General features: G+C 41.7%; 1 protein-coding gene across 1 annotated transcript; it reads left to right on the forward strand.

The window, feature by feature from the left end:
* The first annotated feature begins 9 nt into the window (after positions 1–9).
* NUP37 (nucleoporin 37) lies at positions 10–25,585 on the forward strand. Its single transcript, XM_028746048.2, has 10 exons — positions 10–123; positions 2,223–2,429; positions 3,431–3,555; positions 5,045–5,117; positions 7,554–7,648; positions 21,140–21,230; positions 22,176–22,357; positions 22,546–22,596; positions 23,361–23,454; positions 25,238–25,585. Exons 2-10 carry the CDS (start codon positions 2,274–2,276, stop codon positions 25,349–25,351), a joined length of 981 nt encoding a protein of 326 aa, XP_028601881.2. The 5' UTR covers positions 10–123; positions 2,223–2,273; the 3' UTR covers positions 25,352–25,585.
* The last annotated feature ends 966 nt before the right edge of the window (positions 25,586–26,551 follow it).

Consider the following 26,551-nt stretch of genomic DNA (forward strand, 5'->3'; position numbering starts at 1 on the left):
ACCAGCCAATCAGCAAGCGCGGCGCTCCGTGACCCGGAAGAGGTTTGTCGCGGTTGCGGGCAGATACCGGAAGTGCTGAGTTCTGACAAATTCTTCGCGGGAGCGTGCCGCTCAGAGAATGAGGTGCGGAAGTTTGGAATTGGGTTTTTTTTTAATGGCGGGAGATCTTATGAATATTATGCTGGATCAGGGCACGTGGGGCGGGGGGGGGGGGTCTTGCGGTCTAACGGCTGTTTCCAGTCTCTGAGGGGTGGGAGGGTGGAGATCTGCGGAGGTTTCATGGCCTCAGTCTTCAGGGCAGGGGAGAGGGTAGATTTAACTTTTTAACATTGAAGCTCAACGCTGCGCTGTGCGAGGAATACCTCATCCAGATAGAAACATTGTTATTAGGGCCGGTTGAAGCGTCTAGGAAAATATGTAGCACGTTTCTTCCTGCGCTGTGTGTTGTACTCCTAGGAAGTGCTAGATGGGAACTACGCGTTGCTCAAGATACAGTACAGCAGCGGTAACACTGGAAGCCGTTTTGTATTTGATATGAACTAATAGGCTCTCCTTTCTATTTTATATCAAAGGTTGCTGGCATGGAATGCTTATGCACACTTAGGAAGAACCACTTGATAAGCAACTTTCAAATATTGCAGCCAGCCTTGATTTTTCTGCCACCTCACTCTGGATATTGTACAGCAGCCTTCCCCAGCCTGGTGCCCTTCAGTTGCTTTGGGCTACAAAGCCCATCAGCCCCAGTCAGTATGGCTAGGAAACGATGGTTCCAGCCGCAACTAGAAAGCGCCAGTTTGGGGCTGGGAGAGGCTGTTGTACAGGCTGCTTCTAATTCTCTCAAAATTGGCAGTCAAACCTGCACAATTATTTTTGAGGGACAGGAGAAGAGTTGTTGTGAAGTAACAGCAGCAGGAAAAACTACATGCAAAAAAGACCCACTTCAAATAATGAACAGTAACCTGTTGTGAAAGAATGTTTAGTTTCAATAAGCACTGGCGTTAAAAATTTAAAAAGTATCATAGGTCTTTCCAAATGGAAATGAGAGAAATGTTTTGATTATTTGCAAAGCCCATGGTAGAATTGTTTCATTTTCTTATATTTATATCCTGCCTTTTTTCCCCATCATGGAACTCAAGGTGGTGTACATGTGGTTTTCAGTAGCCCATCTAGTTACTGATCAGATCCCACCCAGCTTATCTACAGTTCATATACCTTTAGACCACCACCACTGTGCTTTATGCCTTGATTCTAAAGGGTGCTTAAACATTAGGACCATCTATTTCTATGAATATTCCTTCAAAGTAAAACCTGTAGGGGAAAAGATAAGATCTTCAAATGCCTGAGGAACAGCATCATTTATATATAACTTGATGGTACAAAACTACATATGTATCTAAACATAGTGATCTAAAAGAAATATTTTCCTATTATGGTGCTGTTCTATTTCCTTTGCAGCACAGTAAGATATGTATTCAGAAGGGAAGCCTAGTCTACACAGTCACTTGTTTTCCTGTAACTCTCTTTCTCTTTCTATATCCATTCTATTAAACTGTAATAGATATATAATAAATATATTCCTTCAGATGAGGAATGAATATATATATAGCATAGTACCTACAGTAAATAACATTAAGCGCTTTATTTTTAAAAAGATATTGCAGCAAGAATGTATTATTACACTCTGCTTACTATTTCATGTTGTCTGTTGAACTATTTGTATGCTTTATTTAATTCAATTCTGAAAGTTTGTAGGCTGCCCAAGGAGCATGTTTGACGGGTGGAGTAAAAGTGCCTTAACTAAAAATAGCAGAATGAGGTGGACTTTTTAGACCTCAGGTGAAGGATGACATTTTTTAAATGCTGCTATGTGCACAAGACCTCGTGTATGTTTTAAAAACCAAAGCTAGTATATCAAAAAGGAAAGGTTTAAGCCAAGTGCACTCTTTGCTATGCTGGGTTTTTTTCACTTGTGCAAAGACAAAGTTCAAAACTTTACTCATTGTCCAGTCTACTACTTCTGAATTATATTGCATTATATTCCTGTATGTGTATCTATCTTCCATTGATTTCAATGCAACTCCCAAGCATTTTTTGTTAGGTTGAAGCCTCAAACTGCAATTGCTTACTTGAGCAAAAGTGTTATTGGCACAGTGGAACTTAGCTCTGAGTAAAAGCAGATAACTGACAGTCCAATTGTATTCATGTGTGCGTTTACAATTCAGTTCCTTCTCCAACTGAAGAGCCTACTGTTGACTTGAATCCATTTACTGAAGATGAAGCAGGAGAATTCCCGAAGTGCATCCTATACTGTAGAGTGTGAAGATTACGTCCATGTGGTGGAATTCAACCCATTTGAGAGTGGCACTGCAGAATCACTCATTGCATATGGTGGCAATAATTATGTGGTTATTGGGACCTGCAGGTTCCAGGTTAGTATGCTTCATAGATCTGAAGCTTATTAAGAAGGCATTGTAACTTGAAAACAAATATGGCTATTAGTTTTGAGAAGCTGAAAATGTGAATGATGCACTGGGGAAGAAAATAAGTTCTATGTATAAGTGTGCACAATAATTTTGTAACCATTGGTTGTCATCTTTTTGTCTTTATTGCCAAAGATACCTAAGGTGGCATATCACATTTAAAAGGCACAGTTTTTTAAAAAAAATGTTTTTTTTTAAAGAAGCATTTATTTATTTGCTTGTTTGGTTGTTTATTTAACAATATATATTTGCAATGCAGTTTATATTTGATTAGCATTGATTTCTTTCTGGGGGAAAGCCCTTCATAAAACATTCCATAGATAGCACTCACTAGTTTGGAATACTGATGGGAGAAACCTGAGGGAGCTGGGAGAACCAGAATGGCTTCTTTAGGATTCCATACATGGGGATAGAACGGGTGCACTCCTGTCGTTCGGTCCCAGCGCCTGCCAACCTAGCAGTTCGAAAGCACCTCCGGGTGCAAGTAGATAAATAGGGACCGCTTACCAGCGGGAAGGTAAACGGCGTTCCGTGTGCTGCGCTGGCTCGCCAGATGCAGCTTGTCACGCTGGCCACGTGACCCAGAAGTGTCTGCGGACAGCGCTGGCTCCTGGCCTATAGAGTGAGATGAGCGCACAACCCTAGAGTCTGGCAAGACTGGCCCGTACGGGCAGGGGTACCTTTACCTTTTACATGGGGATAGAATGGTATTGCTATACATGTCTTCTCAGAGGTGTGTCCCTATGTGTCTGATATACGTTACCCCCAGGTAATTATATAGAAATGCATGATCTTTCTCATGAGAGGAAGTGCACAAAGAATCTACAGTACCATGTAGTCGGGCCCCAAATTAATAATTCAGGAGCCATGTTGTTTGTCAAGTCTATCATATCACAAAATATTTGAGATGTTTTATTACTTGCTCACAAGTGCATTGCATGTATCTGTAGGATGAGGATACAGAAGTGGAAGGAATTCAGTATAAAACGCTAAGAGTTTTTCATCATGGGATTAGAGTTGATGTCATTGCATGGAGTCCAGAAACTAGACTTGATGCTTTATCTCCCCAAATACGGTAATGTATCCAGCTAAAATGTAAACTTTCTTGCTCATTTTTTATTGTGCTAATAACACGTCTACAGTCGTACCTTGGTTTTCGAACAGCTTAGTTCTTGAAAGTTTTGGCTCCCGAATGCCGCAAACCCAGAAGTGACTGCTCCAGTTTGTGAATTACTTTTGGAAGCCGAACGTCCAACGTCCAGTTTTCCGTGGTTTCCAATTGGCTGCAGGAGCTTCCTGCACCAATCAGGAGGCGTGCTTTGGTTTCCGAATGTTTTGGAAATCGGACAGACTTCCTGAACAGATTCTGTTCAACTTCCAAGGTACGACTGTACTCAGAAGCAAGTCTCATTGAGTTATATGGAGCTTACTCCAAGGTAAGTGTGTGTAGAACTGCAGCCGTAGACAACTGATCCTGGAAAGTCAGTTATGAATGTGATGGATAAACCTCTGTGTTTAAAAATGAATGCTACTGTATATATAAAATAAACTCTGCACTTGACTAACAAAATGTGTGCAGGAACAGGGAACGAAACAATGTGGTGATCTGTCATACAAGCAGTACTGGAGTGTCTTTTGTGAAACAGTGCCCATTCTCTGAAAGTCTTAAAGAAATCTGTCCAGATAAGTATTAGCATTAATCTGTAGCAACAAGACTGGTGTGGAGTGGGGGAACTCTGCCAAAGTACCTTTTGTTAAACCAAGTTTTAACAAGTTTTTGTAAGCAGCCTAATTCGTCACATGCAATAATTTGCCAGTACAGAGGGACAGAAGCAATTGGTCCCCTTATGCTATGCTGTGTGCGCAGCCAACCCAGAAATACAGAGCCACGTCTGCTATGTGAACGGCACTTTCTCCTGTAGCTATCCAAGGCAGAAGAAAACTGTTCATGCGTTCCATGTGGTGCTGCATTGTGCAGCTGGGTCTGAGAGCCCTGGTCGCCAGGGTAAATTGTCGTTTGCTTATTTCCTCTGAGGCAACTCAGACTTTGGTAAGGTGTCATAGCAGTTTTTGTCTTTTCAGTTTTTGCCTGTACTATTTTATGTTAAATCTGATTAAGTTACAATATTAAGCTGAAGAAACTTGAGTAATTGAAAGTGTTGAATGATATTTAATTATTTGACTAGCACTACTAGCATAATAGACATTGACTCAGATCCCTTCATGGGCTTTGTTCCTGCTATCTTCTTAATTTTTGTAAGTGTTTGGTTATCAGCTACAAGTTACATAAATGCTATTGATTAGCTCCACACATCAATACATATAAGTTGTTCCTAACATACTAACCTACAAAATCAGGAGCGGTATTATTTTCTTTAATTGCAAGTGATTCCTGCCTGGCTGTGATCTAATGTGTATGTTCAGAGAAATATGGCAGCTTAATTATTTTTCATTTTATAATGAATAATGCAAATTTACTTCGAGAAATCCATCTTTGATAACATTGCCAACTATATTTCACTTGTATGGAATGACTAAATGTATTGCTTGTCTAATTACCTTAGATTTTGTACTGCAGCTGCTGATAAGAAATTAAGGTTATTCACCTCAGATCTCCAAGAAAATAATGGATATAAGGTGAGGAGAAACAAATTATAATGATAAATGCTATTTTGTGTTCTTTATTTAACATGCCAACTTTTTAAAAGTAAATATTGTTGGAGTGGTAGTTATGAAGTTATATAAATTTTGTAAACCTTAAATCATTTATTTTAACACTTTTAAAATAAGTGTGTTCTTGCAGAACAAAACCAATGTATACTACTTAAGGCAAAATTTTAATAAAATGGAGAAATGTTTTTTAATTGCCTAGTAATTGTTCAGTCTAAAATAGATGCAAATAGGAACATGAAGGTAGAGCAATATATGGCATGCTAAGGAATAAGAATACCAGAAATAATATGTAGAGTGGTGCCTGCATAATTTATGGAAATAATAGGCAGGGAACTGTTTTACAAGAAGAAATTAAAATCTTGTGTCTGATAAATATTCCTATTGAAGCAGCTACTATTTTATAATTAAATATCACTTTAATCCATGATTATCACTCTATTGAATAATATTTATCCTTCTTCAAAACAACCTCCCATACATATCCAAATAATGTTGAGATTCTACCAGTCATAGTTGTGATAGTTTTAAAACTACAACTTACACTATTGTGATTACGACGGTTTATTAACACTCCCAGATTGAGGTGATAGTTCAAGCTGCCAGAAAGTCTGTACTGGTGCTAGACTTTATATATTAACACTCTGATTTATAACTAATGTCAGTGGAGCTTCTTTGATGAATGATGTTAATCATGTATCTAAACTGTTTGTTTTTACCATATAATTGATGTGAGCAATGCTTATTACGGCTTGATCAGACAAGAAATAGATTTCCATAGGTCCTTGTGTAGTAAAATAAACAGTAGTTTGAATGTCAATTGATTAAACATGTAATTGTTTGAATTGGTAACATGCTGAGTCTTGCAAGACTAAATACAAAAATGTATAATGATTATTCCGAAAACACTACAAATTATAACATTATGCTGGTTTTGAATGCCAGTTCTGTAGTTCTGAAGCGTCCTCATTTACATTGTTGTCCAGTAGAACTATTTTAGGTGTATGGTTAAAGAAAATGACCGTGTCATCTTATGCTCAATATTAAAACTTTGCTTCCCACTTTGTAGACAAAATGGCTAATATGCAGCCAAATATGTCCCAGTTAGTTTAAAAACACCAAGGTAGTAGGTGTTCAGTCTTGTCCTGGTTCTTCTCTTTCTCTGTTTCTGGATCACTGGATTACTCCCACCAATGGAGAAGCTACAGTTGCAGCTTGTATGGGTGATCATCTGCAAGTTGTTTGAACATGCTCATGTTGAAAGCCAGCTTGGAGAAGCTGGAACCTTTGTCTGCTGGTAGTGGTAATGGAGGAATAAAGTGCCAATTGGCTGTAAAAATATGACTATTTGGCCCTTATTTGAAAGATTATATCTGGATGAATACTTCTCTAACTAGCTATTTCCCTATTCCCAACTTTCCTTCCTAGAAACAACTGGATTTCATTAGTATTCAGACCCCATCAATACAGCTTTTAGATAGTATGAATTTGTCATCCATGGCCACAAGGTCAATCTTTGCTTAGAAATCAGCAGGGTCAGTTACACCCTTCTTGTTCTCAATTATTTTTTCTGCAGCCTTGTTGATTATGAAGTACTAATTATACAGCTATGGGGTCTGCAATGCTTTTTGTGAGCAAATTGTCCGGGAGCATTCTGGCCACTCATAGAACCAGAGCAAGAACCCTCATGGGCACCTTTCCCTGAACCTGAAGAACAGTGTTCTCCCACACTCTCTCACCAAGGCAACTGTGCAGGGACGTCAGCAAATGGGAGGCTATGGGACACAAGATAAGTGCCTCTATGAAGGCTAGAGGGTTGGCATTTGAGTTCTCCATAAAGGGGACAGAGCCCAGGAGGGTGGATTGGAGGCAGACTCAAAAACCTCAGCTCCAACGCTAGTTGGAGCAAATTGCTCACTAAAAGCTCTCCTTGGTGTTGCAAGAATTGATCTGCCTTCCCCCTTTATCCTTGGGACCATAATGGGACAGTGGTCATCGTCCTGTCATGCCCTTCTCTGTGGCATCCTATAAAGGGCTGCTTTGCTCCAAAGTGTCTGGGGTTGCTAGGTGAGGTTTTGTGCAGGTATGGTGTTAGGTTCCATTGATATGCTCATTTCACGAGGCTGCAGTTAGTGGCTATTAGGCTGTCATGTTTTGAACTAGCTATCTCCTAAAACAGAGAGAGCCTTATTGTTATCCACATACAATTAAAGATAGTTGTTTTATGCTGCAATGCTCTAAATTGCTTGGGTCCAACACAAGCCATTTCTTTTGTCCCCTGTATCCTGCCCTGACAGATAATAATTAAGATCTTCACTTTACATTTGCTTGCTTGTACCAGTTGTTCTTTAACTTCCTTTGTTTAATTTATAACAAAAAAATATTTCTGCTTTCTATCAACAGACTTTGGAGGGCCATTCAGATTACATTAATGATGTGGTATTTTCACCTAAAGAAGGTCAGGAAATTGCAAGTGTGAGTGATGACCACACTTGCAGGTATGTATTCCTCTAAACACGTGAATTTAACTCTCTCTACATATTTTTAATTAAAACTAGAAAATTGGTCACTGAAGCAATTCTCTAAGTATGAATTACGTAATTTCTAAAAGGGTTGATATTTCATGCAGTGCAGTTTTTCAGAAGATTGCATATAAAAACTGACTAAACTTATTTTATTCCCTGTGTACTGCTTTAAAAAATACTGTGTGTTTGTACTTCCCTGCAAATTACTTAAAAAAAATACTGGCTCACTTTGCTAAATATGGAAAGGAAAAGCTTGTAATTGCAAGATTACAAGCCTTTTTATGAATTTTTAAAAATAATAATTCATAGAATACATGCAGGTCCTGCTTTACTGATGCAATGCATTCCCTGGAAATCATTCATTAGGTGAGTGTTTGCATAAAAAATCCGCAATTGCCATTATTTCCTTTGGAAACATTTCTCATAGAAATTTCTCAGGCGGAATTTCTCCACTGTCTTTCCCCCTCTCTCCATGATTTCTTCCTGAAATGGCTGCTGACAACCGGGGGGGACGACCAAGGAAGTAAGGAAGCTGTCTGCTGGAATAAGTGAACCTGCAGAGCATATAGCAAAGTTTGGACAGAAGTCTTTAAGTGCAAATAAGTGAATGTTCATATAGCAAGCATATGGAGGAGGGGGACTTGGAAGTTTATACAGTTTTATGAATCAAATAATTTACTACTCACTTGTTCTTGTGTCCATCCAGCATTTGTTTTCTATACACACACACACACACACACACACACACACGCCTTTTACTTTAACTCATAGTATGATGTCCAACATTGTACGAGCAAGCTTCTGCTTACGCAATGGGACTTACCTTCTCGTCCCTCTCCCCAAATCTGCTCCAGAGTGCCCCCAATTTGGAACTGCAGAGACTGTGTAAAGAGGGAGGGAAAACCCCGTTCACTAGTGGAAGTGTGTTCTACAGGCAAGTGGCCACAATTGATTTTCACTCATGATGTAGAATGAAACTAGATTTTTAAGTATAGTGAAGTTAACAACAATTACGTAGACTGCAAACTCTCTCCCTCAATGAGGGCCTGCTCTACACAGACTGAAGCAATGTATTTGGTTAGTACTGCTGTCTAGTAGTTGCTGAGCATGAATACATTCCCCATCACTCGTTGTAGCACTTTCCTCCAAGTCATAATTTCCATGTGGTAGGAAAATGTTGTAGTTCTAGTACGTTCCTGCATGACTGCTGCTTTTTGTTCAGGGTTTTATTTTATTTTATTTTTTTGCCACTCCCCATTTTTCTTTGCTGGCCTATTTGTTATTTGGACAGTTAGGATGGATACATGCTGTAAGAACTGAAAGAAGAGCTATACCCAAGGGTATTCTAGGCCGCTTTCCCCCTTTGCTCCTCTCATCACAGCCTCTGCCAAAACATGTTGTTCTGGGAGTCATCCTGCACATTCAAAAACCGTTTCAGCCCTTTGGCAGTAGTTGTGCAGTGTTTTTTTGTCTTTTATTCTCAGCGGTCTTCCCTTCCTCCACCCCCCCTTTACCCCTCATTTTGCAGTACTTCAGCAGTAAGACCAGGCTAAATTATTTTTCAAAATAGCTTGAGAGCTTAAGAAATGTAGCTTGCCTTATCCTAAAATATGCTCAGGCTATATAAACACATGGAGTGTACCAGCTGTTTTGGCAGTGTGATGTTAAGAGGCCAAGATACTGCCCTAGTCTTGATTGGAATGTTAACTTCCCTAGTGTTGATTGGAATGCTAGTTTTGTTTGCAAATAGAGCATTTAACATTTTAGTTGTATGTTTTTAATAGAAAAGTAATTATTTAACTTTTACCTGTGGTAGAAAAATCACCCGGAATATAAAAACGCTTTGTTTTCCAATTGTAAATAAATCTTTCTCTCTCTCTCTAAAGTCATGAACTTACAATATTCACCAATTTAGCTGTTATGTACTGTAATGCTTTACTAGGGAATATTTGGACTTGGATTAAAGATTGTGACATAAGGAGAATATTTGCTGATCCTTGGATTCTAGGGTTTCTGCCCACTTTTTGTTGTATTCAAATGTGTCCTACAGGTGTGATCCATTCCCCCCTCCCCCATTTAGCACTTAATCATTACAAAGAACCGGACAATATGCAAGTTTGTGACTTGCTACAGTATCTAGGCATCTCAGAAGCAGAGTAAGTTTCTGAGACAAAAGTATTACCTGATCCCTTATAACTTAGTTGTTAGCATTAATCATAATACATGCTCACTTTGCATAATTGTTCTGCTGTGAAACACTTCGTAACAAATGCCAAGTATTTCCTGCTTGTCATTTTTGATTACTGTGCCCAGGAAAGGCCTATCGCTAGACTGTAAATTCTTTAGAAATGAAATCATTGTCTTTAAAAAAAGAAAAGAAAAAGAGATCATAGAAATTTTAAGGTCACTGTAGAGAATCAAGTTCAGGTTGTAAGGATAATCACGCTTGCAATAAGGATAAAAGTACTTTCAGCAATTTTTCCACATGAGGCATTTCACTCGCCTCCCAAAGATTACATATTGGTTCTTCACTTTTCTTTAGACGCTTTCTGTATGTAAGTTAAAACAATATAGCAGCCTTGCAAAGAAGTACAAAAAAATTACTATCCCAAAAAAAGTTTTACTTGCCCACCTGTGCAAAAATTAGCTATGTTAGAGCAGTCATTATAATGTCTAAGCCAGCTCTCCCCAACCTGATACTTTCCAGGTATTCTTGGACTGCAACTTTAAAGTCCCAGTTAGCCAATGGTCAGGGATAATGGGAGTTATAATCCAACAGTATCTGGATGGCACTAGATTGGGAAAGCTTGGTCTATGGAGTGGGTTTTTTTCCATCCTTAGTGGCCACTGCCAGTGGGAGGAGCTGCAGGCTGTCCAGCTACCTTTGTGAGGAGAATCTCTGTCTCCGGGTCAGAAAACATCTGGCACTACCTGGCCCTAGTTGCTAAATAAGACACTTCCAAGGGGTTTATTTCTGTTTCAGACCTTTTAAAGAGCAGCAGGCAGCTAAGGACTAGGGAGAAGACCTTTTGTACCCCTAGCACTTAATCAACACTGTGGTTTGGGTTTTTTTATGTAAGTTTTTGTGTGTGTTGATTTAACCTTAGTTGCCATGGAGAACAGATATAATAGCTATTTTGTGGGCTGACAAGCTGAAAAAAATACCCCTACTTTTAAAAGCTTCCCTGTCTGGCCATGTGGAGGCCAAGTCTTACTTGCCACAGGCAACCAGCCTATAAACAAGTTGGTGAGAGAATTGCCAGTTACTTCTTCAGCACTTGAATAGTCAGTGCCTTGCGTTGTGAAGTTTGCAGTTTAAATGCAAACTTGCAGTTCTCCCATGCAACTCTGACATCCCTTTATAAGGTTCCTTTTGATATGGAGACCTGAATGCACTCCAGAATTTTGCATTCCCAAGGACAGCCAAGATAAAGAAAAGATAGTTTATTGTAGCAAAAATGGAATTAGCATATTCATTCATGATATTAAACAGACTCTGTGAATAGCACTCTAGCAACAGGCTACATTTAAAGGAGTTTAAAATTGCTACAATAGTTCTAAGTAATTAAAATGCTTTAAAAGGCATCGCTTTTAAAAGTATGCATGAAAATACATAGAAAAGCTAAAAAGGTAAAGGTACCCCTGCCCGTACGGGCCAGTCTTGACAGACTCTAGGGTTGTGCGCCCATCTCACTCAAGAGGCCGGGGGCCAGCGCTGTCTGGAGACACTTCCGGGTCACGTGGCCAGCGTGACATCGCTGCTCTGGCGAGCCAGAGCTGCACACGGAAACGCCGTTTACCTTCCCGCTAGTAAGCAGTCCCTATTTATCTACTTGCACCCGGAGGTGCTTTCGAACTGCTAGGTTGGCAGGCGCTGGGACCGAGCAACGGGAGCGCACGCCGCCGCGGGGATTCGAACCGCCGACCTTTCGATTGGCAAGCCCTAGGCGCTGAGGCTTTTACCCACAGCGCCACCCACGTCCCAATATAGAAAAGCTAGGATGTAGTAAAATTGATCGGAGAAACAGGATGGGAAAGATGTTGCCTGGAGCAAAGGGAAGAGAGGCTTGTCTGAAGGGAGAGATGAGATGAATGATGACTAGAACAACTTGCTCTAGAAAGAGAAGAGGTGAAGAAGGAATTTTGAACTGTGATTTTGTGAGGCTTTGGGAAAGGTTTTAGGAAGAAAGCAAGTGAGAGACTTTGGGGCAATGGCTGAGAGTATAAGTTCTGTTTTTGCAGTGGGTGGCTATGGGCAGCGAGTAACAGAGAATATGAAATTCTGGGGTGAGACACCCAAAGCACAGCAAGGGAAGGAAGAGGAGGTTTCCCAAGAAACAGGGATTTGATAGGTGAAGGGGAGAGAGTGTAATGGTTTGGGCATATGATAGACTGGCCTGTGAAGTGGTGGGGGGGGTAGTACCTTTCCTTATTTCTGTGGCGCTGGAGTTGAGTACGGTGGAGGAGATGGTACCTCTTCAGCAACAGAGAAAGGGGATGAGAGAAAGAGAAATGGGTGGGGAAGTAAACAGGAGTTCTCTTTGGTATCCAAAGTGATAAGGGAGGATAGCAGAGATTTACAGTAAAGGAAACAGCAATCAGTGCATCTAGCAGGTGATACAACTCATCTTTCTTGACTGTGCCCTGCCTAAGGTACTCTCCAGGCCAGAACAGTACTTCTGTGAAACAGAGCCTGGGATCAAGAGAGGCTCATCTGTGCATGTACATGGACATTTTTCTCTAGCAGCTCTTGGGATGATATTTTAGAGGACCCCCCCTCCCATTTTTCAAGGGGATGCTGTTCAGAGGGCAGCTGCTGTAATCGGGCGGGGGGGCAACATGTTTGTGGAGAACACATCGGGTTGTATTCAACAAAGTTATACTCTGAGTAGTTAGCCATGCCCATTTATTTCAATTGGGGCTATTCTGAGTAGGGCTAGTGTTGAAAGTAGCCCTTTATGTGGTGGTGCTTTGGCTCCAGGCCAATATAAAATATGATAGGGCAATTCCAAATGTATTTACTTAGAAAAGGAGCCTCTTGAAATCACTGGGAATTACTTCCATAGATAGGTAATATTAAGCATAGGAAGGCCTGACATTCTAAAATCTGTACTTAAGCTTTCTTCCCAGGTTAGTAATAATTTAGCAGTTTTCAAAGAGAGCTTTCCAAATATGCATTACATGTGCCTCTGAATCAAGCCATCTCCCAAACGCAGTCAAAATGCCTGCAAAGAAACATCTGTTAAGGATGGTCCATATAATATGAATTATGACTTCTTTTGATTTAACAAGAAGGGAGGAAGGAGGGATTGTCGTCATAATTTGTGGTTGCCTGGAAATCTGAACTAAACACTATTAAGAAAGTATATTCCAGTTTATAAAAATTCTCCAAAACTAAAACTTGGATGTGCATGAAAATGTTGACTAAATGCCTGAACCTAAACGTTCTATTTGCATAGTTTTATGCTTCCTTTGGTACAAACCTCTGCCCAGTATTTTTTTTATTGCTGCTTTGATTTTTCTTAATAATTTGTTTTTTCTTTTCCCTATGGATTCTGCGGCCTTTCAGTGATTGAACAATTGTTTTCAATGTTGCCTGCCTCTTATCAGCCTGCCTTCCATCAAGAGCTCTGTACTTAGGTGGACTGTAGAGGGGGAAACAAAGGAGAGCAAATTGTCATTTTTATTGTTTAGCATCTGCAGTCAGTTTGTTGTAGCAACTAACATTGCAATCCTATTTGCTCCTGATCTGAATTTTACCTGTTTTTTGTGCAGTTAAAATGGAGGAAATGGCAGGATGTTTCATTATTAACAAACATGCCATATCTCAACTTTGAACTATCCTAATTTATTCAAAATTAAGTGCTGCTTGAATACATGACAGAAAATCTACATATGAAAGATTTATTTTTAGTTTATTTATAAAATATTTATATACTGTTGTATCATAAAAATGTATCACAGCTGTTGGCAACAATATAAACACATAAAACCAGACGATCATATAAAGTTAAACACAAGAGCAAAAAGAAACAAACCTCAATAGTCCATTGTGGGGTGTACTCTTAATTGCCTGCATAGACCTGGTGGAATAGAATTTTTTTTTAGCAAGGGTTTAAAAGCTGGCACAGAAGGTGCCCACTGAATATCTATTGGCAGGGTGTTCCACAGGACCAGGCCAATGATACTAAAGGCTCAATTTCTCATTGTTGTCAAATTAGCCTCACCAACTCAGGGAACAACCAAAAATGCTCCTGCACATGATCTTAGTGATTGAGCTGGAGTATAAGGGTTCAGGCGATCCCTGAGGTATCCTGGATCCAAGTTCTTCAGGGCTTTGTAAATCAATAGATGAACCTTCAAGTTGGCTCGGTAGCAGATGGGCAGCCAGCACAGCTGTTTTAACAATGGTGTCACATGTTCTTGACCAAATGCTCCCATCAGCAATCTGGCTGCAGCATTCTGTACCAGCTGGAGCTTTCAAACCAGACCCTAGGCAGACCCACATAGAGCACATTACAGTAATTTAGCCTTGAGGTTACCAATGCATGGACTACAGTGGACAGGTTATCCCTGTCCAGGAACCGTAGTAGTTGACAAACCAGACAAAGCTGGTGAAAGGCATTCATAGCCACAGAGGACACCTCCAAACTACACATTTGCTCCTTCAAAGGAAGGGCAGCCCCATCCATAACAGGTAACTTGCTAGTTTCCGGAACATGGGAACCACCCATCCGAAAAGCCTTTGTCTTCCCAGGAGTCAAACATATTTATTGTCCCTCATCCAGTCCACCAGTGCATGCAGACATTGGTCCAGAGCTTTCACAGGCTCTCTTGATTCAGATGTTATGGAGAAGTAGAACTACATGTCATCGGCATACTGGTGACACCTCACTCCAAAACTCCTAATGACTGCACCCAGTGGCTTCCGATGGTTAATTCGTCTCTCCTAGGAATACCTCAGTTGCTGTGCAACCACCCTCTCCACCACATTTGCCAAGAAAGGAGTGTTGGGTACTGGTTGGGCTTTTTGAGTAGTGGATGCAGTGGGCACCACTCCATCACACAATGATGCAGTTACCATACCTAATAAGCCAGAGTGGACAATTATCTAATGAGCAGGTGGTCGGGCGCATCACTGGCACTATCTTGTCCACATCCTCAGGCCTCATCAACCGGAAATGGTCCCACAACATCAGGCTCGATGTTGCATTGGATGCCTCGGTTTATACTGTCTCAGTAGTTGTTTAGTCGTTTCCGACTCTTCGTGAACCCATGGAACAAAGCACACCAGGCACTCCTGTCTTCCACAGCCTCCCTCAGTTTGGTCAAACTCATGTTCGCAGCTTCAAGAACACTGTCCAACCATCTCGTCTTCTGTCGTCGCCTTCTCCTTGTGCCCTCAATATTTCCCAACATCAGGGTCTGCTACTGTATCAGTAGCAGCATCTAAACCACAGTGGAGCCAAACAACTTTATCCTCAAAGTGTTTAGCCATCCCGTTACAGTGAGTTCCCATGGGTTCCAGAGGTCTGCCCCCCTGGTCAGGAGCAACCAGCCTCTGGACCACGTGGAACAGCTCCACCAGAGGGCTCCTCAAGAATGCAGTGGAGGCAACAGAGTAGGATCTTTTTGCTGCCCTCATCACCACATGGAAGGCCCAGTTGTAAGCCTGAACACATGGTCAGGTGGCTCCAACTTCTGGTCCATCCCTCTCCCAGCCTGGCAGTGCTTTGCATCCCCTTTGGAGTTCCCCTCTTCCTTTGGGTTGATTTGGAGTGTTGTGAGTGTTGGAGAAGGCCTCTCCCTCCTCAGGCTAATTCCATCTGGCCTAGGGGGCGGGGCCCAGGCCCACCTCTATGATTGCTTTAGGGACACTGGTGCGGCAGCAGCAAATGTTAAAGATGCTTAGATGTATTTTGGGGTGTTTTAGAGGTGCTTTTATTGTTTGCTTTGTTGTGCCACCGTGAATGGTGGTTTTTATCTGTGTATTTTTGTTTTGTTCCGTTTTGTTTTGTTTTGTTTTGGGGTCGGACACTGAGTGGGGTGGGGATTGGTTTTGTTTGGGCGTAGTTGTTTTTGGTTGTTTTGTTTTGTTTTGTTTTGTTTTCTACCTTGTAGATGGAGGTTAGTATGAGGCTTGGGATTGCGACCGTAGTGGGGCGAGGGAGGTATGGCGGTGGGGGCAGATGTTATAGGCGAAGGGGATCGAGATACGGATATGCTCGTACCCCTTCCAATCTGCGCCCCATCCCGAGAGACGAGGGTAGGGTGAGCAAGGATTACTCACCTCCTTCACTGGTGTTGTGCAATGCCAGGTCTATAGGCAACAAAACCGCCACCCTGCGAGATTTCTTTATCTCGCTGGGGGTCGACCTGGCTTGTGTGACGGAGACCTGGGTGCGCGAAGGGGTAACTGTTACCTTACGAGAGATGGCGCCCCCGGGTTTCTCCGTCCTCCACCAGTCACGGACTGTGGGCCGGGGGGGAGGGGTGGCAGTATTAATCCGGGAAGATTGTCCTTTTAGGGCTCTACCATCGCCATCGATCCCCGGCATTGAATGTGTTGGCCTAGTGTGGGGCTCCGAGGAGAGCTTGGCTGTCTGGCTGGTGTACCGGCCACCTAGCGCACCAGCAGCCACCCTGTCAGGCCTGCTGGAGGCGGTGGCCGGCTGGGCCTTGGAGTTCCCTAACCTATTGGTATTGGGAGACTTCAACTTCCATGCTGATGCAACTCCCTCCTCACAGGCTCTGGACCTGGTGTCTTCCATGGCGACACTAGGGCTCTCCCAGTTTGTTTCGGGCCCCACACATCAAGCAGGCCACACGCTGGATTTGATCTTTGGCGCCGGTATAGATGTGATCATGTCTCCTTCGATGAAGGTGCCATGGTCTGATCACTACGCTCTGAAAGCCAGGATTGACTTTCCACCCCCACCCTGCTTAGGTGGCGAGCCGATTTGGGTTCGCCCGCAGAGGCTGATGGACCCTGATAGATTCCGTCAAGCCTTGCGGGACCTTGCTCCCCCTGGCGACTCATTGATTGAGCTTGTTGAGGGCTGGAATACCCAGCTCCTGGCAGCCATCGATGAGATCGCACCTAAGCGCCCTCTGCGACCCCGCAGAAACCGGGCTCCCTGGTTTACCAAGGAGCTTCGGAAAATGAAGCGGGACCTCAGACGGCTAGAGCGAGTATGGCGGGGTGCCCGTGACGGAGCCTCAAGAACATCTTATAGGGTTTTTATGAAAACCTATGAGATGGCAGTGAAGGCCGCTAAGAAGGCTTACTTCTCGGCCTCCATTGCATCCGCTAGCTCTCGCCCGGCGCAATTATTTAGTATAATTCGGTCTTTAACGTCCCTCGAAGGACAGCCAAGTTTAAATAACAATCTGACACACAGCTGTGAGGCATTTGCGAGCTTTTTTGCGGAGAAAGTCCTGTTGCTCCGCCATGACCTCCCTGCCAATTTGGATACAATAAAGGAACTGGAGGCCCCTCGACTGTCCTCGGGTCCAGTATTGGACCACTTTGACTGGATATCTCCAGCTGATGTGGACAGATTCCTCCAAGCTGGAAAGCCCACCACCTGTCCTCTTGACCCGTGCCCGTCATGGCTAATTAGAGCGTGTCCAGACGAGGTGCGGGCCCCCCTGGGGGATATCATCAATTTGTCCCTTGGCACCGGGATATTCCCAGGGGAACTGAAGGAGGCAGTGGTGCGTCCGCTCTTAAAGAAAACAGCATTAGATCCCTTAGATCTATCCAATTACCGCCCGGTCTCGAATCTTCCATTCCTGGGTAAGGTGATTGAGAGAGCGGTTGCTGAACAGCTCGGTAGGTTTCTGGATGAAACATCTGCTCTGGATCCATTCCAGTCCGGCTTCCGCGCTGGGCATGGGACCGAGACGGCTCTGGTCGCCCTAACAGATGATCTCCGCAGGCAGCTGGATCGAGGCGGGTCGGGGCTGCTGATTCTTCTTGATCTGTCAGCAGCCTTTGACATGGTCGATCACGAACTTCTGGACCACCGCCTTGCCGACGTAGGGATCCAGGGCACAGTCCTTCAATGGCTGCGCTCGTTTCTCTCTGGTCGGGGACAGAGGGTGGCGCTTGGGGGGGAATTGTCATCGCGTCACTCCTTGGTGTGTGGAGTGCCTCAGGGTGCGATTCTCTCCCCAATGCTTTTTAACATCTTTATGCGCCCCCTCGCCCAGCTTGTCCGGAGTTTTGGGCTGGGTTGCCATCAGTATGCTGATGACACCCAACTCTATCTGTTGATGGATGGCCATCCTGACTCGGCCCCAGACACACTGACCAGATGTCTGGAAGCTGTGGCTGGATGGTTACGTGGGAGCCGGTTGAAGTTAAATCCTTCGAAGACAGAGGTCCTCTGGCTGGGGCGGGACGATATGGGATCGAGGGGGCAACTCCCATCTCTTGCGCGGGTGCAATTAGTGCCAGCACCGTCCGTTAAGAGTTTGGGTGTAATCTTCGATACCTCCCTCTCTATGGAGGCGCAGATTACAGCTATAACAAAGGCGGCATTTTTTCATCTCCGCCAAGCTAAGCAGTTAGCCCCTTATCTCTCTCGCCCTGATCTAGCCACTGTGATCCATGCGACGGTCACCTCCAGACTGGATTATTGTAACTCGCTCTACGTGGGGCTGCCCTTGAAACTGACCCAGAAACTCCAGCGGGTGCAGAATGCCGCGGCGAGACTCCTTATGGGGTCTTCGCTGCGAGATCACATTCATCCGGTACTATACCAGCTGCACTGGCTCCCGGTGGAGTACAGGATCAGGTTTAAGGTGCTGGTTTTAACCTTTAAAGCACTATACGGCCTAGGACCCTCGTACCTACGGGACCGCCTCTCCTGGTATGCCCCACAGAGAAACCTACGGTCTGCAAATAACAACATCCTCAAGGTCCCAGGCCTCAGAGAGGTTAGGCTGGCCTCAACTAGAGCCAGGGCCTTCTCGGCGGCGGCTCCAATCTGGTGGAATGCTCTGTCACAAGAGACTAGGGCCCTGCGGGACCTGACATCTTTCCGCAGGGCCTGCAAGACAGAGTTGTTCCACCAGGCCTTTGGTCAGGGCGCAGCCTGACTCCCTCCTCTGGCAACCTGCACAGAATTTTGCCTAATCGGTTGCCAACAATTTGATTTTAATTAATTTTTATAATGAAATGTTTTTAGAATGTTTTTAGAATTTGACTGTTTGACTATTTGACTGTTGTTAGCCGCCCTGAGCCCGGCTTCGGCTGGGGAGGGCGGGATATAAATAAAATTTATTATTATTATTATTATTATTGATCTTTCTGAGACCGACTACCAAGGACTTCATAGTGGAACTGTGGTTCAATGTGGAACTTCCCAGTTCTTCAGCTCATACTGTGTCAGCTTTCATGTGATTGCACGTGCATCTATTAGGTTTATATGTGCTTTTCTTTTTTTCTGGCATAGAGTTCTGGTCATCTACAAAATGTGTAGTATCTGAAGGGGCTCCAGTAGGACTATATTGTAGTTGGGGAGGTGGTAAAGGTTGTTGGGTGTATTTTGCTGTCGGAGGATGTTCTGTTACTGAACATGATCTTTATACATCCACGAAACATAAAGCAGATACAGGCCTGACAGTAAAGCATAAATCAGAAAAATATTGCTGCCTGCACCTCAACTCTTTTGCCTTTGGGAAAGGGACATGATGTTCCCTGGCCAAAATGATTCACCATCTTGAATTGTACTATGCTCCTCTTCCCTGCATAGTAAACACATCCAGAAAGTGTTGATTTGACTTGGAAAGACCTACAAGGTAAAACCTTTGGCAGCAGAAGAAAGGGCTTTGTCTGTAAATTACCTAATCAAGTAGATATTCTTTGTTTTCACAAAATGTGGAGTTTTTAAAAATAAGGATGCTGATCTTTCCAAATTTGGAGGCCCTGGGATTTTTGCAGGGAAAACAAATATTTGATCTGTTGAGGTTTGGCACAGAAAGGCTCGCACTGTTAATTAATTGTATTTATTTTATTTCACATCTATTTTGTCTAGACTTGACTAGACATTTTACTAAAGAGTGTGTTCCGATGCTAATATAAACTTTTCACAGCCCTGGTGAGAAATGAACTCAAAAGATCTCTAAGCAAAACTTAACTTATAAAATATTTTGCTATTTGGTATCTTTTAACGGAAAGTTAAATTGAACATTTTCACTTAAATATTTATGAACAAGAATACTTAACACCATAGTAAAATTACGCAATTAAGTCAAGTGAAAATCTATATTTGATATCATTTTTACATATTGAATGTGGGAGGATTATCCAATTGGTCATAGTCCTATTTTTCCTGTAATCCAAGTTACCATATTTTTTAAAAAATGGTTATAGTTAAGGCATACTTTGCAGACACCCCACAGCAGCCTTCCCCAATCAGGAGCATGGCTGTGCTTGCTACGACTGATGGGAGTTGTAGCCCAAAAATTTTGGAGGCCACCAGTTTGCAGAAGACAGCCTTCTTTGAACAGCTTCCTGTTGCATAAATCTGTGAATTGAAGAGCCTGCAAATGCGAGGTAGATAAATGGGAAGGCATCTGCCTACAGTGTCTTCTGTTTTACATTGGGGAGCACACACACCCTGCCCCCATTTGGGGAAGTGAAACAAAGAGGGTAAATCATAAGCTCTTTATAACACTGCAGAAGAAATAGGAAGGAAATGGGTACATTATAGAGTTACTCAAAGACTGCCCTTGACATATACAGCAGGCCACTTTGCAAAGTGTTACTGAAGCCACCTCCAAGTTTTAACAGAAATCTTACAAAGGAAAATGCTCAAAAAGGAAAAGGACTACAAAATCTCCTGCTACCCCTCCCTCAGCTCCATAGCCTTTATTAACTAGAGTATTTGGTGTGTTGGTTTGGAATATTCTCTTCTAAAAGATTATCTTTTCTCTCCTACATCTTGAAATTGCGGATATAAATTAATCTTTTTGGCTAAAGTATGGGTTGTATTTTATTATTATCCCTTTGTTATATAGCAATGTACTTTACTGTAAAGTTCATTTATAGATTTATTGTAGCATTTTTTTATTGCTGGATTGTTTTCACATTTGGTTGTCTTGATGCTGTATTTGTTCATGTCTGATGTGAACCCCTTTGAACTTCCTCCTGAGGGCAACAAAAGAGTTACAAATAGGTGGCATGATTTCTGTCTTTTAGAAATAATAAATATCTACTGTGTAGTTTTCCCCTAAAACCTCTCCTATAGGATACCCACCACCTCTCCATATATGTTTTCTCCATCTATCTAATTTAAATGTTAATTGGCTAGCATATTCTGTCTTCTGCCAACTGAATTTAAGGTCAAAAACAGCAGTTCTTCCCTGTTGTAACAACTTTAACGAGGTGGTTGTTCTAAACTGGGCATGGTATGAAACCTTTTTTCAGAACTCGACTGTTCTTTGGTTTTTTAGGGTCTGGGACCTGGAAGGAAACTTGACCACTGACTTTGTTCTACGTTCTCCTGGAGTGAGTGTGGGCTGGCATCCTGAAGATGCATTCAAGGTCAGTATGCTACAGGCAATTTTTCCTTGGTGAAGCACCTTTGATTTACCGGTAGTTAGTCATAGGTCACAAAACTGAAGCTTGTCTGAATTTGATCGTTTTTTGAACAATCTAAAATGCCATCTCCAAAGCCAACATGAGATAACTCATTCCTATCCCTCAGCAACATGAAAGTATTCACAGACTTATGAATCAGCATCTTTTAAGCACTGCAGCAGGCTGAGGGCTGTGTTCATAGCCATGGCTGTCAACGTTTCCCTTTTTTTAAGGGAAATTCCCTTATTCCAAATAGGATTCCTCGCAAGAAAAGGGAAAAGTTGACAACTATGGTCATGGCACAACAGAATGAACTGAGTTGTCCTGGTACCTGATCCTACAAAAGAAGTCCAAGCTCTCCAGATAGTTAAACCACCCATGAGTTCTTCAAAATAATATATTTAAAGTAGGGCAGGGGTTCGTGAAGTGTAGATGATCTTTGTATAGAGACGTTATTTGTGGTCATCACTGATCTTCCCCCAAAGTGGTCTAGCATACACTGTGGAGGGGCTTATTCCAGACTTTGGGGGAAATTGGATTGCCTGAAAGCACAGGACAAAATTAGAGATCAACTTGGCCTATCCGTCCCCAAGTTCAAGACTGGGGAGAGGGAGCAGGTCTTCATCCTACACTTCAGAGATATCTGGATAGTACCAAGGCATGGAGCAAGCCAAAGATGTGGCCTCTTGTTTTGGGAAAAGGTGGGTCAGTCATTTACTGAAGTTTTACACTTTGGAAATTGAGTCCCTAAAAGGGCAGTGTGAACAAGATGGGGTTTGTAAAATATAAATCCCTTATCTGATATTGTAATATTTATTACAGGGATTCAGGTTTATTTAGGTTTGGGAAGTAAAAATTTAAAGTTTGCTGTTCAAAAGTTATTGTAACCTCATTTTACTTTTCTTTTAGTTAATGGTTGCAGAGAAAAATGGAACAATACGATTCTATGATCTCATCACCCACCAAGCTATTTTGTCTCTCACAACTGATCAAACACCACTGATGTCAGCAAACTGGTGTTTAAAAAATACTTTTAAAGTTGGAGCTGTTGCTGGAAATGACTGGTTTATCTGGGACATTACTCGATCTAGGTATTTTTATCAAAAGCTTTGCTCTTTTTTCTGTTTGTGCAACCTGTTCTTAAACTTTTACATTCATATAAACATAGGGGGTAACTATGTCAAAGATGAATGATCAATTCCTTTTCTGGGGTTTTTATAACTGTCCTATAAACTGAAGTGTGAGTATCACTTAGAAATTGTTCTGTTTTCTTTTACAGTTATCCTTTGGAAAAGAGACCTGTCCATGCAGATAGAGCTAGATTATTCAGGTATTTTGTCCTAAACTGCATCTGCTGAAGTGGGCTCTACTCTATGAATTTTTTGTTAGCGGTGTTTGTTTTTGTCCTACATGTAGTATTTACTTTTCAGAAATACTATGCAGCTTCTCTTTTTGTAAGTATACCATGAATAAATTGTTAATATTTGCCCTGGTCTATTAGTCTCTTGAAGAATAAGACTGTAACATGAGAACGAGTAAGTAGAGGGAGAACTGCGACACACCTTAAAAATATTTTTAACAAAAGCCTTGCCTTCTAAATAATCTAAACCTTCTAAATAATCATTTAAACATTTTTTTGGGGGAGGGAGAAGAGTCTTTGAGGTAATAGATAATAGTAACCTTAATTGAGAAGTAGCTTATAGCAACCAAGTAAAAACGAGGTGGGGAGGGGGAGAAAATTATTTTTAAACAAGCAATATACTATTGCTTTTTTCCGTATATATCTTTGTGAGACAGTAATACATATAAAGTATTTGCTGCCTGCATGATTGGTTGTAGGTAACGTTTATACTTAAAAATGCAGAAAAAAAGATGTTTGCGTATACATGTGTAAATACATATATACACATTCTCTCTTACTGGGAATCACCCAGTCAAATTTAAACATTCTCTTGAGTCTCAAGTGCTTTACTCTCATTGAAATCTATTAGATTCAAGGGTGCTAACTTTGACTGTATTACAACCTGTGTATTTAGTATACTCTATTTTAATATTTCTTTTAAGAACATTTGTGGTTTGGGCTTCTGTATATAGGTGGTCCCGAGTCAATGAAAACTTGTTTGCTACAACTGGATATCCAGGCAAAATGACCAGCCAGCTTCTAGTCCATCATTTGGGACATCCTCAGGTAAAGTTCATGCAAATATAACATGCAGAATAGCATTCTTACCTCCCCCCTCATAACAAAAATATAAAATGGGCTCTTATCTAAGAACTTAGCACGATTGCAAGGCAGATAAGACACAGTCCAGTGTGGAGGTTTTTGTTCTTTCGTCTTGTGTCTCAAAATGAATATAAGTGGACTCAGTGTACTTTGAAACAACCTTATCAGAACATCTTGAGGAACACTGTCTGCAGCTATAGTGTCCAGAATAAAAAGGATGAAAAGCTCATAGGCTGTGATCCAATGAGCTACTTTAGATGTGATCAAGGGTTTAGGCATGCCCAAGGGATTTTTTTACTTTCTCCTTTTAAACAGCAAACCCACCTGCCATATTGCAAACTGTTTTTGTTTGTTTTTTAAATTGCCTCATTTTCAAAAACAATTTGCCAGATTGCATGGAGGCCTGCTGTTCAAGAAGCAGGCACATCAGAACGAAATCTGGATTCCATTGGCTTCACGGTGTAATAGCCAATTAGAAGTTTTGTGACACTGTGATTGACTCTTTTTGAAATGATACCTCCACTCCTGAGGCTTCATCTAATTTCTGTTGTCTGTACAAGTTAAACTGACTATAAAACTGAACTTTAGAGAAGAATGTCCATTAATATACTGGAAAAAACTTTTTTAATTGCCTGAATATTTGCACTCAAGCCCCCGACTTTCTGTCTCAGAAAGGAGTGCAAGGATGAAGGGACTCATGTACACATATGTGTATTGCACATCATATGTTACATACACATGGCTGAGCATGCATAGAGGCAGTTCCAATGTCCTGTTTGCAGGACTTCAAGCAGGCAAATTTTGAACCAGTTACTGAAATCAATGAGATGATAGCTTGTGAAAAGCAAAATGTGTGCCAAGTTTAACTGAATTTAAGGCAGGTAGTATAGGTTCTTACTTTATTATTTTTAAATGTATATTATTTAAATTGAATAGTTTACATCATATTCACCCATGAACGGCACTAAAAGACCAGCAGGTAAAAGGAGCAGATTCCAGATTGAAAAGCAAAACTTTTAAAACCTGGGGGTATGAAAAAAACGCTGCATCCAGTACTGAAAAGACAACAAAGGGTGTGCCCAGGCAAGCCACTCCTTTGGTTTAATTTTTTAATCCATGGTTTATTAGGGTTTGCACATTATTACATTATTGGTTCAGGATGCTTCAGAGAGCCACCCTGCACCTGGACAAGCCCAGCTTCTGTCCAAAGCAGCCTGCTTTAACCTGAGAGTCTCCCAAATCTAATATACACCCTAACACAGACTATAAATTTGGAGAGTGAGTGGATCTTGGTAGTTCTTGGGTAAGAAATTTGAAATATTTCCATCTACACTTGAGCTGGCACAACAGACTTTTGTGAAGGGGTAGTAACAGGACCAGACTGAAGCATTTGCTTCAGATTGCAGGTTCTATAGATGCAGTGCCAGACTTGTAGCAAGATATTGGGGGAGGGGGGGACTCCCAAGTTATTTAAAAGGGCTTGGGGCTGGAGACATTTCCAGTGGCTTTTGGCACTCTTATAACCATTTCTTTAAGTCATTGTCTTCTGGCTTCTTGCTGCAAGTTTACAAGCAAGTTCCCCTGAGATATATGAAAACAATTTGGAAGGCAAATGCAGGAGGTGATTGCCGGGTCATAGCATTGCAGCTGAAGAGTTCTTTAGAAATGATTTAAAAATTTATGTCTTGTTGTGCTCTAGATGTAAGATATCTAATCTCCCTCTCTCTCTCTCCCTCTCTCTTTCCAGCCCATTCTTATCGGTTCTGCACCTGTAGGATCTGGCTTAACGTGGCATAGAACACTTCCATTATGTGCAGTGGGTGGAGATCATAAACTTTTTTTCTGGATGACAGAAATGTAACCATTTATATAAAATCTGGGATTTTAACGAGAAAATATTCCTTAAATTAAACATATTTTATATCGCTGTTTACTTGCCAAATGATAGAGATATACCAAATGACTGCATACAAGGAACGAAAAATCTTTGCTGTACTTTTTCTTTTTCAAGGCTACAGATGCAACCAGCTCCATCAAAGCAGGGGGGTTTTGTTGGGGAGGGGAGTTTATAATAAAATATTATTGTCTCTCTTGAGCAAGATGTATTGTTTCTTCACCTTGAAGACAGGCTAGCTAAAATATGAAAATTAAAGTTATGCATTTGGTCTTGGTGGGGATGGTATACCTAGAACCCTCCGTGCAAATCTTGTAGAAATACAGGGAAACATTTTCTTGTTCAGTTCTCATTTATTCAGTAGGATGCACATGAGAAACATTCCAGATGCACATGCCTATATTAAGGTACTTGACACATAGTATGGTTATAATTCAGATATTTATATTCTCGCTAGAGAGCCAGATCAGTGTACTAGATAGGGTGCTGTGTTTGAACTGGAAAGGTCCTGGTTCAAATCCGTGCTCAGACATGCACTCAATGGGCAGGTAAGTTTTTCTCAGTCTGGCTTAAGTAATTGTGGGAAGTGGAAGAGAGCAAATAGAATAACCCTCTTGCTCCTTGGGTGTAGAATACAGTTGTGATAAATAAGTAAAATTGTATGTAAAGACTAGCTAAAAATGGTCAAACCTGTTCATCAACTGATTTGCCTCTAGGTGCCTTAGGTATGCTGGATGAAGGGTGTGATGTGCCTGCCACCCCCCATCTAATCACATCTGTCTACCAGTGGGTAAACCAGTCTACTTCACACGTAAGGGAGGGGGAACAAATTGCTAATATTTTAAATGAAGTTCAAAGGTAATCTTAGAATTGTTTAATGAGACAATAGAACCTAGATTTCAATCATGGAAGGAAAAAAAAAATAAAGTCAATTTTTGAAAGAGAAAAAGCTGCATGGATGGAAGCTTGTGACAAAACAAAGGACTTTTGCCAAAGAACTAGTAACTTCTCTTGAATAGTTAAAGGGGGAGATCTGAGAATTGATAGCCATTAGAACAAACCACTAGCCAGGATTGTGATGGGGATGCCTCTTATTACTAATTGAAAAGCATCCGAGGAGATGGGAGGGCAGATTACCACAGAGGGGACTGACAGAAGGGCAGAGGG

The sequence above is a fragment of the Podarcis muralis genome, chromosome 10 (genome assembly GCF_964188315.1).
Source record: "Podarcis muralis chromosome 10, rPodMur119.hap1.1, whole genome shotgun sequence".
NCBI classification, from domain to species: Eukaryota; Metazoa; Chordata; class Lepidosauria; order Squamata; family Lacertidae; genus Podarcis; species Podarcis muralis.